Raw genomic sequence first — 13,252 nt, 5'->3', positions numbered from 1 at the left:
GAGGCAGAGGATGCAGTGAGCCGAGATCACGCCATTGCACTTCAGACTGGGCAACAAGAGCGAAACTGTCTAAAAAAAACACTGTACACATTTTATACTCTTTGGTGTGTGTATAGATATGTATATTTAGAAACAGGGTCTCACTCTGTCACCTAGGCTGGAATACAGTAGTACTGTCGTAGCTCACTGCAGCCCCAGACTCGTGGACTCAAGCGATCCTCTCACCTCAGCCTCCTGAGTTGCTAGGACTACAACTGCTAGCCATCACACCTGGCTAATGTTTGGATTTTTTTTTTTTTTTTCTTTTTGAGATGGAGTCTTACTGTGTTGCCCAGGCTGATCATGAACTCCTGGCCTCAGGTAATCCTCCCAACTTGACCTCCCAAAGTGCTGGTATTATAGGCATGAGCCACCATGCCCAGCCTGGTATGTTTTAAAAATATAACCTGTAGTATTTTTAAGAGAGGATAGGAAATGTTTTGAAATTTGGTAAAGTGGATTACTGTATTGAAAACACAATATCCTATTTGAAATCATTGCCTAAGAGTATTTAGAGAAGATTTAACTTTCTATGTTAAGACTTCTCCATTAAATCAGTTTTAGAGTGCAAGTTGGGAAAAAGTACCAAGACCTCAAAGAGTGTCTCTGATATAGGAGCTTAAATGAAGTGGAGGAGACTCCAGGTCCTGCACGTGTCGTATTCTTCTTCTGCCCTCGCGCCCTCTTTGCTTCCTTAAATTTTTAGTTGTCGATTCTCGAGTCTGGGGCTTCATCCTAGGGGTGACTGGAGAGAAGAGCTAATGCCCCTGTCTTGACACAGCAGTTTTCAAACTCTTGCTTAGAGACTTTGTTATAGTAGCCTCCTAAACTAACTCATTATCAAACTTCACTTCAGGTCCAAGTCATAATCTGAGATCTTTTAAGGAAATCACTTATTTATGTGTTTAGATTGGATACATAGTTTTAAAATTTTTAGGGCAATATCTTTTTTAGGCCTTAGTTAATACTCCAGTTACATGTCTTCAGTTTTTTCCCTTGCCATACATACCAAGCTTCCCTTGGTGTGCTTTAATTATTTGGAATTCATCTTGATGTATTGATTTTACCTTTCTATTTCATGGCGATTATTTTTAGGATGGAGCTAAAGTAGTCTGTGTGATAATACGTTTCACATATATTACATGAATTAATGGCCGATACAGCAAAAAATCATGAAATTAATACATGGATGACAGATGTAGTGTTTCCTTATAAAAGTGAAAGTAAGGTGTTCTCTTTGATATCCTCTGATTGCCTCTACTTGTAATCCTCAAAAGATAAAAAAAGATTTTTATGGTTTTACTAGGTAGGTAAAAGCAATCTGGAAAATTCATCTAGGTAAATCATTTATTCAAATACAAAGATGAGTAAGATGGAAATCCTACCCTCAGAAGCAGCAGTATAATAGAGATGGGCAAACAAATTAAAAACTGCAGTATGGGGCTGGGCATGGTGGCTTATGCCTGTAATCCCAGCACTTTGGGAGACTGAGGCGGGTGGTTCGCGAAGTTAGGAGATCAAGACCATCCTGGCCAACATGGTGAAACCCCGTTATCTACTAAAAATACAAAAATTGGCCAGGCTTGGTGGCATGCACCTGTAGTCCCAGCGAATCGGGAGGCTGAGGCAGGAGAATCGCTTGAACCTGGGAGGCGGTGGTTGCAGTGAGCCGAGATCACTCCACTGCACTCTAGCCTGGTGACAGATCGAGACTCTGTCTCAAATAAATACATAAACAAATAAAAATAAAAATTGCAGTATAGCAGCAGTATAGCATGGTAAGTGCAACAGTGGAAATAGGTACAGGTAAATGGGTAGCCTGGAAAGGCACTTGCTGTCGTATGGAGCAGTGAGGAAAGTCTTCACAGAGGAAGGGATGCTGACCAGCAGGCTTGAGAGATAAGCAAAAAATGTACAGAAAGATAGATTGGGAAAGGGAGACCTGGAAAAGGCATGTGCCAAGATACAGAGACCTAAAAGAGTACAGTGTATATTGAGTTAACTGTGAGCAGCTCATCACTTACGTGAGTGGGAAGTGGAAAGAGAGAGAGGCAGGAGTCAGGTGTGAAAGCTTTTGTATGGAAAATGAAGGCATTTATTTAGATCTCATTCTGTAAGTGACTATCAGCCTTTGAAGGGTGTTAAGCAGAAGGGTGACATGATCTCTGGGGGCAGTGCAGAAACTGTTGTAGTGCGGGAAGAATCAGCGTCACATCATGACTTCTTGATGGGCAAAAGGAAAATAGAAAGAAGGTAGGGGAGAAGTTGAGAATTTCTGCTGTGTTTTGCTTTATATACTTTCAGGAAATTTGGTTACATCTAGACTTCTCCCAGAATTTTTTTTTGGGGGGAAGGGGCACAGGGTCTCACTCTGTCGCCCAGGGTGGGGTGCAGTTGGCACAATCTCAGCTCACTGCAGCCTCGATGACCCAGGCTGAAGTGATCCTCCCACCTCAGCTTCCCGAGTCACTGGGATTACAGGTACATGCCACCGCACCAGCTAATTTTTTTGATACTTTTTGTAGAGACAGGGTTTCGCCATGTTGCTTAGGCTGATCTCAAACTCCTGGGCTCAAGTGATGCACCTGCCTCTGCCTCCCAAAGTGCTGGGATTACAGGAGTGAGCCACTGTGCCTGACCAAGTTTTCCCAGAATTTAATGTGTTGAAGGGAATAGTAGTAAGTGATTTGGAGCCAATATATGAAGTTTCTGAAGAAATTGTATTATTGAGTCTTTATTATAAATAAGTATTCATTAGCTCTGCCTATATGGTCTTACAGGCAAACAGATTTTTGTTTATTTTGTGTTAAAATACTACAGCAAGCAGCATATAGAAGTCTAGTGGGGACGTGGCATTGATGAGGCAGACAACTGCAACCATGTTTTATTTTCCAATTTAAGTGGCACATATGATAATAAACTGCAGAGGCAGCAGAATGAAATAGTTAAACTTCTTTACAGTTAATATCCTGCCAAGAAAATCTCAGATAACAGTGTTATTTTAGGGGAATTGGGTGGACAGTATAATCTGTATAAAAGGAGCCTCCTTTAAATATATGAGTTTTAGAAGTGAATGTTCTAGGCTGGGTGTGGTGGCTCACACCTGTAATCCCAGCACTTTGGGAAGCTGAGGCAGGTGGATCACCTGAGGTTTAGAGTTTGAGACCAGCCTGACCAACATGGTGAAACCCTGTCTCTTCTAAAAATACAAAAATTATCCGGGCATGGTGGTGGACGCCTGTAATCCCAGCTACTCGGGAGGCTGAGACAGGAGAATTGCTTGAACCCGGGAGGCGGAGTTGCAGTGAGCCGAGATCACACCATTGCTTTCCAGCCTGGGCAACAGAACAAGACTCTATCTCAAAAAAAAAGAAAAGAAAAAAGAAGTGAATGTTCTATTTAACCTGATTGTGGCATGTTGTTTACTTTTGTGCATATTTATGATTGACTCTTAGACTTGGTAGTCTTTGGTGGGTATTATTCTACCTTCCAGAAGAATGTATTGGTATGCCAACTTATTTTTGTAGCTTTATATATCGTAATGTAGAGTTCTGGGTCTGCGTATTGTGAATGTACTCTGTATCCAACTACATAACCAGACCCTTAATATCAAATGTTCTGCCTCATGTTTATCTGGGAATATCCTAACATCTTGGGGTGTAACTTAGTTAGCTAATTTGCTAACATCCATAAGCTGTGTGCTCTTAGCCTTTTAGTATTGTAGCCCATCAAAAAGTTCTTTTTTTTTTTGAGACAGAGTTTTGCTCTTGTTGCCCAGGCTGAAGTACAATGGCATGATCTTGGCTCACCGCAACCTCCGCCTCCCAAGTTCAAGCAATTCTCCTGCCTCAGCCTCCCATGCAGCTGGGATTACAGGCACGCGCCACCATGCCTGGTTAATTTTGTATTTTTAGTAGAGACGTGGTTTCAACATGTTGGTCGGGCTAGTCTCGAACTTCCGACCTCAGGTGATCCACCCGCCTCAGCCTTCCAAAGCATGGGGATTACAGGTATGAGCCACCGCGCCTGGCCTCCATCAAAAAGTTCTGACTCTGGTCAGGGAATTAACTTTAACATCTTAGCAAAAATGATCCAGAAGCATCAAAGGAGGGAGTTCTTGCCAAGAGCACATAGAGATGTCCAGAAGGAAAGTTGACATTACTTGATAGTGTGACTTTATAGTAAACATGAAGGAGGAACTGCAGAAATGAAGGACCACAGATGACCTTGGGACAACTGGAGGTTCCTTTCTGCAAGGCCCAATGATGTTGACAATAATGAAACTTGATTTGCATTTGAAAAGATGTTTTTACACTCTTGTCACAAAGTTTTTTTTTTTTTTTGAAGTTCCTTTCATTCTTTTGAAGAGTTAATTCCTTACTGTTTTCTGCTTTGACACAGAAATCTCCTGCAAAGAAGCTGAGCCATGCAATTAGTAAATCTTTAGGGTGTGTACCCACCAGAGAACCCCCGCATCCTGTTTTTCCTGAGCAACCAGAGAAACCACTTGACCTTGCACATATAGTGTAAGTATACCCCTGGAAGTGCCTGTGGATCACACTGAAATGGGGGCCTTGTGAAATTTCTGTGGATCAAAACCAGACATCACTTAACATGAACATTGAACTTTTCGGGTTTTTACTTTCTTTTGGGGGAACTTAGACGTCAAGCTTTCTTCTCTGTAAATCACCTTAAGTGTCCACGCGGAAACCTAGCTCCTGATTCCTGAAGCCTGAGTAATATGGCAGCCTCCAGAAACATGAGCCCATTGAAGAGTAATTATTGTTCTGGTTTTAGGTGGGTTGCCTTTTGTGGTTTTGGGTTCATTATTTAAATCGGTGGTAGAGATCTTTTTCGCTGCAGCAGTAATGCCCGTAGAGACTTTTGAGTTAATGTAGACAACATGGAAATGAAAATCAACTTAATTTGCTCTTTTTGTATTGAGAGAAAATTAGGAAACATAAGACTATATTCTACAAATAAAACTGGTATTTTGTGTGTATTTATTTGTATGTATTTAGTTTGAATATTCATGCTAAGTAAAGCAAAGCTAGAGGAGAACAGTAAAGTTGAGAAATAGAGAAAGGAAAGTAGGGAGGAAGAGAAACAGTGAAGAGTAAGATTCAGCCTGTAAACTGCTTTCTTCACTCTGAATTAAATGATGATAATATGCTTCCCTGATGAATAAATTTGGTAGGGTTTTGGATCACGAATCTTTATCAGATGTTTAGAAGTTTTTCTGTTGGAGTGGGCATTCATTTTCTTTCACCTCCCTGATGGAAGGTGTTTGACTAAATGAACTCTAGAGAATCTTGATCTTTTTCCTTTTTTCTTTCAATTATTTAGAAACCTGTTTATATTTATTAAAATAACCCATGCATGTGAATTAAAAATTCAGTCACACAAGAGCTTATAATGAATGCAACATACCCTCCCACACTTCACTGTCCTTTGGGTTTTAAATCTACTAATAGTTATCTCTGTATTTCTAAATAATATGTTTGGAGCACTGTTTCTTGACTTATCAGTTTTAGACATTATTATCATTATTATTTTTTGAGACAGGGTCTCGCTTTGTCACCCAGTCTGGAGTGCAGTGGTGTGATCTCAGCTCACTGCAGCCTCTGCCTCCCAGGTTCAAGCAATCCTCCCACTTCAGCCTCACAAGTAGCTGAGACTATAGGTGCAGGCCACCATGCTCAGCTAATTCTTTTTTAATTTTTGGTAGAGATGGTGTTTCGCCATGTTGCCTAGGCTGGTCTTGAACTCTGGGTTCAAGTGATCCACCTGCCTCAGCCTCCCAAAGTGCTGGGATTACAGGCATGAGCCACTGCACCCAGCCAATTTTAGACATTATTGACTTACTTTTGTGGTGTAAGGAATCAGCCTCATTTTTAACTCTACATACCAACCCATCCCTGTTTTTCATAATTATATCACCATTTTTAAATTGGTTACCTTTTTAATTTTAAATAATATTTTAAAAACTCTGTTTCTTATAACTTCTTTTTGACTTCCACTTTGTAAACTGAGAAAATTTTGTCTACTTTTGTCTACTTTTCCTTTGCCTCCTAATATCTGCCATCTGTGCCCTTATTTTTATGTTGTCAAAGCTGATAATATTTCTGTTCTCTTCGATAACCATAACTGAGTCTTCTGAGATTGATCAAGGGTTAAATCTAATAAAGCCAAATAATGACATTTACAGTTAGTATCCTTCATTACACAGTCACATAGTATGCTGTGATTCTGTGGATCCTTTTGTGCAGTTACTCTGTCTTTGGAGTTCACTGGGCTTTTCTTTCTTACTTACCATCGATTGCTGAAAATCATTCCTATTGAATTTTTAACTGGATTGATTTTCTTGTACAGTTGTTGTTGTTGTTTTTCCTGTAGTTTCTCATTGCTTTCTTCTTGTTGGGAAAGAGGATGTCCTCCACCCCTACATAGCGTTCCATAGCACAGTTTATCTGTTGCCTATAATCCAATTTTTTTTGTTAAATCTGTTAACCTTTTTCCTTTTTGATTCGTGTTTTTCCTTGCCTGTCTCAACATTATAGCGGTTTTCTCCTTACTTTTTTCTTTAGGTTTTAAAGATGGCCTTTTCACATATGTCTTTAATTCATTTGGAATGGATTTTTGTGTGTGATGTGATGTAGAATATCCAGTTCTCTTCCCCAGCCCCTCGCTTTGTGCATTTGAATAATAACTTGTCTCAGGGTCATTCAATAGATAATCCATCATTTCCCCACTGACTACAATGCCACCATTGTCAAAAATGAAGTTTCCAAATATGCACAGGCTGGCTTCTGGGTTCTTTATTCTGCTCCTTTGGTCGAATTGCCTATCCCTATGCCAATATCTCACTGTGTCAATTACCATAAGGGACTAAGTAATCTACTTTTTCTGAGTGTCTTGTCTATTATTAGCTCTTTGCTCTTTCGTATAAAGTTTAGACTCATCTTACTGAGTTCCTCATAAAATTTTGTTGAGATTTTTGATCAGAGATTCACTGAATCTAAAGATCAAATTGGGGAGAACTGACATCCTTCTGGTATTAAAGCTTTCATTCCACGAATGTGTCTTTGCATTTATTTAAATATCTTTTTATACCTTTAAGTAAATTTTTATCATTGTTCCCCAGAAAAGTCTTTATATATTAGATTAACTCTCATGTCACTTGACATTTGTAATTGCTGTTACAAAAAGTGTCAGTCGTGTCCTTTTTCTTACAGCTATTTAAGATATACTTTACATGTAATAAAACACACCTACTTTAAGTGTACAGTGCGATGTGTTTTGGTAAGCATATGCTGTAATGCAAATGGAATATTTTCTGAATTATATTTCTTAACAGTTTGTTACTAGTGTATGGAAATGCAAATAGTTTTTGTATTTTAGTCCACTAGCTAGGTAGTCGTCTTGCTTAAATTGTTTGTTAATTCTGGTACTTTATACTCAGATTCTTTTGAATTTTCTATAAATAATTATATAATCGGCAAATAATGACTGCTTTGTGTCTTCCCTTCCGTACCTTATACTTTTGAAAATTAATCATACTTTTTGCAGGGTGGGGGGGTGTCTTACTATGCTGGCTAGCCCCTCCGGTGCAGTGCTCAATAGAAGTGGTTTAAAGGCATTTTTGTGTTATTACTAATCCCACAGAGAATGCTTTCGGCATTCATTTAGTGTGTTATTTGATGTAGGTTTTGTATAAACTATTTATCAGGTTTAAGAGGTTCCCTTTTATTTCTAGTTTGCTAGAAATAAAAAATGCTTTCTTTTTGTCATGAATGGATGCTGACTTTTATCAAAGACTTTTTCTGTATTGAGATGATTATATGATTTTCTCTATTGATGATCAAAGACTTTTTCTTTATTCTATTATCGTAGTGAATTACATTAAGTGTTTTTTAACATCATCTTTACCTTCCCAGAATAAATCTGAATTGGCCATTGTTTGAATACACTGCTGGAGTTTGTTTGCTAATATTTTGTTTAGATTTTGGCTATGTTTTTAAGTGAAACTCTCCTATAACTTCCCTTGATTTGGGTTTTTTTTTTTGTTTTGTTGTTTTTATCACCCAGTGTGCGATTCTTACAAAATGGAGTAGCATTCTCTTTATATTTTTGGAAGAGCTTGTTCAAGATTGGAGTTATTTTCTTTGTAAATTTTTGATGAAACTCACTAATGGAGCCATCTAAGCCTGAAGATTTCTTTGTGGGAAGATTTTTAACTGGTAGTTCCATTTTTAAAAAACAATTAAACTATTTTTATTTTTTGTTTATTTTTGAAGTTACCTTGGAGCATTTTGTATTTGTAGGAATTAATTTTCTCTCAGTTTTAAAAGTTATTGACACAATGTTCATAATATTTTATTGTCTTTATAAGTCCACAGTATATGTGCTAATGAGCCTTTTTTATTTCTACTCTCATGTATTTATGGCATTTTTTCTCTTTTTTTTTTGAGTCTCACTCTGTTGCCAGGCTGGAGTGCAGTGGCAATCTCGGCTCACTGCAACCTCCCCCTCCCGGGTTCAAGTGATTCTCCTGCCTTAGCTTCCTGAGTAGCTGGGATTACAGGTGCGCGCTACCACACGCAGCTAATTTTTGTATTTTTAGTAGAGACAGGGTTTCACCATGTTGGCCAGGATGGTCTCGATCTCTTGACCTTGTGATCCGCCCCCCTTGGCCTTCCAAAGTATTGGGATTACCGGCGTGAGCCACCGTGCCTGGTCCTTTCTCTCACTCTTTTTTTTAAGCTGACAAATCTTGACTTAGGTTTGTTCCAATCTATTGGACTTTTCAAAGGACATGGTTTTGATAATCTCTTACTATACGTATTATACTTGTTTTGTTTTTTTTTTTTTTGAGACAGAGTCTGGCTCTGTTGTCCAGGCTGGAGTGCAGTGGCACGATCTTGGCTCACTGCAAGCTCCACCTCGGGTTCATACCATTCTCCTGCCTCAGCCTCCCAAGTAGCTGGGACTACAGGTGCCCGCCACCATGCTCAGCTAATTTTTTGTATTTTTAGTAGAGGCAGGGTTTCACCATGTTAGCTAGGCTGGTCTCAAACTCCTGACCTCGTGATCTGCCCTCCTTGGCCTCCCAAAGTGCTGGGATTACAGGTGTGAGCCACCGTGCCCAGCCTGTACTTTTAAAATTTTATATATTTATGCCCTTTATTTTTTTCTTTTGTTAAGTTTCTTTGGGTCTATTTTGCTACTCCTTTTTTAACTTTTTGTTTTTGTGGTTTTTTTTTTTTTTGGTGGGGGGTGGAGTTTCACTCTTGTTACCCAGGCTGGAGCGCAGTGGCACGATCTTGGCTCACTGGAACCTCCACTTCCCAGGTTCAAGCAATTCTTCTGCCTCAGCCTTCCTAGTAGGTGGGATTACAGGCACCCGCCACCACGCCTGGCTTTTTCAGTAGAGACGGGGTTTCACCATGTTGGCCAGGATGGTCTTGATCTCTTGATCTCGTTATCTGCCGGCCTTGACCTCCCAAAGTGCTGAAATTAGGCATATGCCACCATGCCCTGCTAGTTTTTGTATTTTTGGTAGAGACAGGTTTTCACCATGTTAATTAACCAGGCTGGTCTTGAACTCTTGACCTCAGGTGGTCTGCTTGCCTCAGCCTCCCAAAGTGCTGGGATTACAAGCATGAGCCACCGTGCCCAGCCTCCTTTTCTAATTTCTTTAAAGGCATGGTTAGCTTACTCATTTCAGTTTTTTTTATTTTTGTGGTTTTTTTTCCCCTAGTAGAAACATTTAAGGCTAAAAATTTATCTGAACCCTATCTGGGTATTACCCAGGTTTTACCATAAAATATTTTTTGTTGTTTACTTCTAAATATTTCCTAAGTTATTTTAGGATTCTTCTTTGAGAAGTATATACTTTCTTAATTTCCAGACATATAGAGGTTTTCTAGTTGCCTTTTCGTTATTAATTTATAACTTACTTTTAGTCTGGAAAATGGTCTGTATTTTTCAATTTTTAAAAATTAGTTAAGACATTTATTATCTAGTATATGATCAGGTTTATATTAGGTTCCATGTAAGCTTGAAAACAAGGTTTATTCTGTGCTTGTTGGATGCAGAGTTATGTAGTAGATGAATATATGTCCATTAGGTCAAGTTTGTTAATTATGTTGCTCAAATCATATATAGTCTTACTTACTCAAAATTATACATACTTCACTAGGACAATGAAAATTTATTCTTGTATAGTGACTCTGTTTGTCCTTAATATTTTATTTGTTTTCAAGTCTATTTTATCTACCAGTAACATCTTTCAATATCTTTTGCTAGGTTTGTGCCTGGCATAACTTTTTCTAAACTTTTACCTTCAACTTTTCTGTGTCTTTAGGTTTTGACTATGTTTCTTGTAAATTATAAGCTGGATTTAAAAAATCTAACCTGATAACCTGATAGTCTTTTAACTGGCAAGTTTGGTCAATTCAAATGTATTATTATAATATCATTATAATTATGATTTTAATTGAAACTGATTTATATAATTATTAACATTACTATGATATGTGGACTTCTTCCACCATTTTATTTGTGCTATTTATCATATTTTTAAAAACTCCCCTTTATGGAAATGTCCCACTCTAGTCACCTTTTCCCCTATAGATAACCATTCTGATGTGCTTGTTGTGTATCTTTTGTTAGCATATGTTCTTAAAAAGTAGGTATTGTTCCAAAAAATTAGCCGGGTGTGGTGGTGGGCACTTGTAGTCCCAGCTAGTCAGGAGGCTGAGTCAGGAGAATGGCGTGAACCCAGGAGGCGGAGCTGCAGTGAGCTGAGATTGCACCACTGCACTCCAGCCTGGGCGACAGAGCGAGACTCTATCTCAAAAAAAAAAAAAAAGTAGGTATTGTGCTGTATGTCCCTTTGAGATATTTATTTATGGCCAGGCATGGTGGCTCACACCAGTAATCCCGGCACTTTGGGAGGCCAAGGCGGGTGGATCACCTGAGGTCAGGAGTTCAAGACCAGCCTGGCCAACATGGTGAAATCCTGTCTCTACTGAAAATACAAAATTTAGCCAGGCGGGGTGGCCAGTGCCTGTAATCCTGGCTACCCGGGAGGCTGAGGCAGAAGACTCACTTGAACTTGAGAGGTGGAGGCTGCAGTGAGCTGAGATTGCGCCATTGCACTTCAGCCTGGGCGACAAGGGTGAAACTCCTATCTCAATTAAAAATACATATATATATTTTATTATGTAATATATATTTTATTAATATAATATATATTTTAATATGTAATATATTTTATATATTTTTATATAATATATATTTTGTATATAATATAGTTTATTATATGTGTTTTATATATTATATATATTTTATACATATATATATTTATAAATGCTGTTATGAGCAGCATTTTACCTGTCCATTCTCCCTGAGGTGGACACGTTGGTTGCTTTCAGACCTCTGCTTCCACATATAATGCCACAGTGTATGGCATGTTTCCCTCATGGAGCTGCATGACAGTTTCTGTGTATTACTGTCTAGGATACATTTCTGGGGCCAAAAGTTCTGTGAATCCTGACCAGGAGAAGTATGTTGGAGAATCCAATAGTTTTAGCGTAGAATTTCACTTTATCTCTTCGTTTTCATTCAGGCTCCATACCCCTGCCTCCACCTGGGGCTCCTGAGCTCAGGGGCTTTCTGCTCAGTTTGCCTTGAGAGGAACCTCTGGTTTCCTGGTGAGCCTAGAAAGGGGTAGTCATCCGGCTATGTGGTGTTGGGAGTGAGGCTGGAGGTGGTGGGGATTGGGTGGGAATTTGCTGCTTCTTATCCATTCTTTCAACCATCTCTTATCTTAATGCAACCTCTCACCTCTCCTTCAGAGGTTCCAGGACTTTCTGTGGCTTCACTTTCCCTGTCTTTGGGTAAACCTGACTTCAGGTTTCTTCTATTTAAAAAGCCCTCCCCGTATCGAGTTTTCTGTTAGAAATTTAAGTAGAAATGCAGCTGGGACTGAGAGCTAATAATTAGAACTTGAATTTTTCCTTATTAATTTTTATTTTATTATGTTTACCTTGGATTTTTTTTTTTTTTTTTTTTTTGAGACGGAATTTCGCTCTTGTTGCGTAGGCTGGAGTGCAATGGTGCGATTTTGGCTCACTGCAGTCTTCACTTCCCAGGTTCAAGGGATTCTCCTGCCTCAGCCTCCCGAGTAGCTGGGATTACAGGCATGTGCCACCACGCCTGGCTAATTTTGTATTTTTAGTAGAGATGGGGTTTCACCATGCTGGTCTTGAACTCCCAACTTCAGGTGATCCACCTGCCTCAGCTTCCTAGAATTACAAGTGTGAGCCACCATGCCCAGCCTGGATCTTTTTTAAAAAATGAATAAAACATTGTAGATAAAACTGTAGTCTCCTGTGTTCCTCTTCTTCATCTAATCACCTTTTCCTTCTCCCAAAGGGTAGCCACTAACATTTGTTTGGTATTCATGATTTTTTACTTTTTAAAAATACTTTTAATAGATATTTATACATCCATAAAAATCAGATATGTTAAAACTATATATAAATGGTCATGCTCTACATAGCGTTCTGTAAGTTTATTACTTCATTAAGTAATGTTTTTGAAATTTATCCAAAACCTCCAATGGTATTCCATTGAATGACTTTACCACAAGTAATGCATTCTTCATTGCTGGACATTATTTCCAGTTTTTCACTACAGCCTACAGTGCTGCTTTGAGCACTCTTGTGTGGAGAAATCCTGTAAGGTAGGAGGCTAACTACGGGTCCTGGGATATGAATATTACATATTCAGGATAGCACGAGTAATAATATAGTAGCAGGTTAACAACCGAATCTCAGTGGTTCAGTTCATAAATGTTTATTTGTTACTCACACAGAGTCCGTTGTGGATTGGAATGACTGGAGCAGCTGACCTGGGCAGTGGTTCAATGGTGTAGGCTCCTTTACTCTTCTGGCTCCACCATCTTCACATGAGCCCTCCTCATTGCTGCAGCAGGTGAAGAAGGTGTAGGGACAGCTCAGAGCCATTCTTCTGTGCTTTGCTTCAGAAATGCCTCACAGCCCCACCTAATTTTAAGCCTTAATAGCCTTCTGTGTACCTAGGAAGGAGAGGAGAACCAGATACTGGTCAACTCTAGTAACTTGTTCTACAAGTGTCTTCAACTCTATAAGATACTACCTAGAATTCAGATTTTATAGTTGAACTA

The 13,252-nt window shown here is 39.0% G+C and overlaps 1 protein-coding gene across 18 annotated transcripts in view; it reads left to right on the top strand.

The window, feature by feature from the left end:
* Nucleotides 1-13,252, top strand: part of DTNB (dystrobrevin beta) — a 299,924-nt gene that overhangs the window by 142,490 nt on the left and 144,182 nt on the right. For all 18 annotated transcript variants that reach the window (XR_004054289.1, XR_004054290.1, XM_010383016.2 and 15 more), the window contains exon 9: nucleotides 4,441-4,565. Coding sequence is in view for 16 of the 18 variants with exons in the window: in XM_010383016.2 (XP_010381318.1) it covers nucleotides 4,441-4,565 (125 nt within the window). In the remaining 2 variants the exon portion in view is untranslated. The remainder of the gene's footprint in view (nucleotides 1-4,440; nucleotides 4,566-13,252) is intronic.

This window comes from Rhinopithecus roxellana, chromosome 17 (assembly GCF_007565055.1).
Source record: "Rhinopithecus roxellana isolate Shanxi Qingling chromosome 17, ASM756505v1, whole genome shotgun sequence".
In the NCBI taxonomy this organism is placed as follows: Eukaryota; Metazoa; Chordata; class Mammalia; order Primates; family Cercopithecidae; genus Rhinopithecus; species Rhinopithecus roxellana.
The sequence above is the reverse complement of the archived record's forward strand: the minus strand, read 5'-3'. Positions and strand labels throughout refer to the sequence as shown.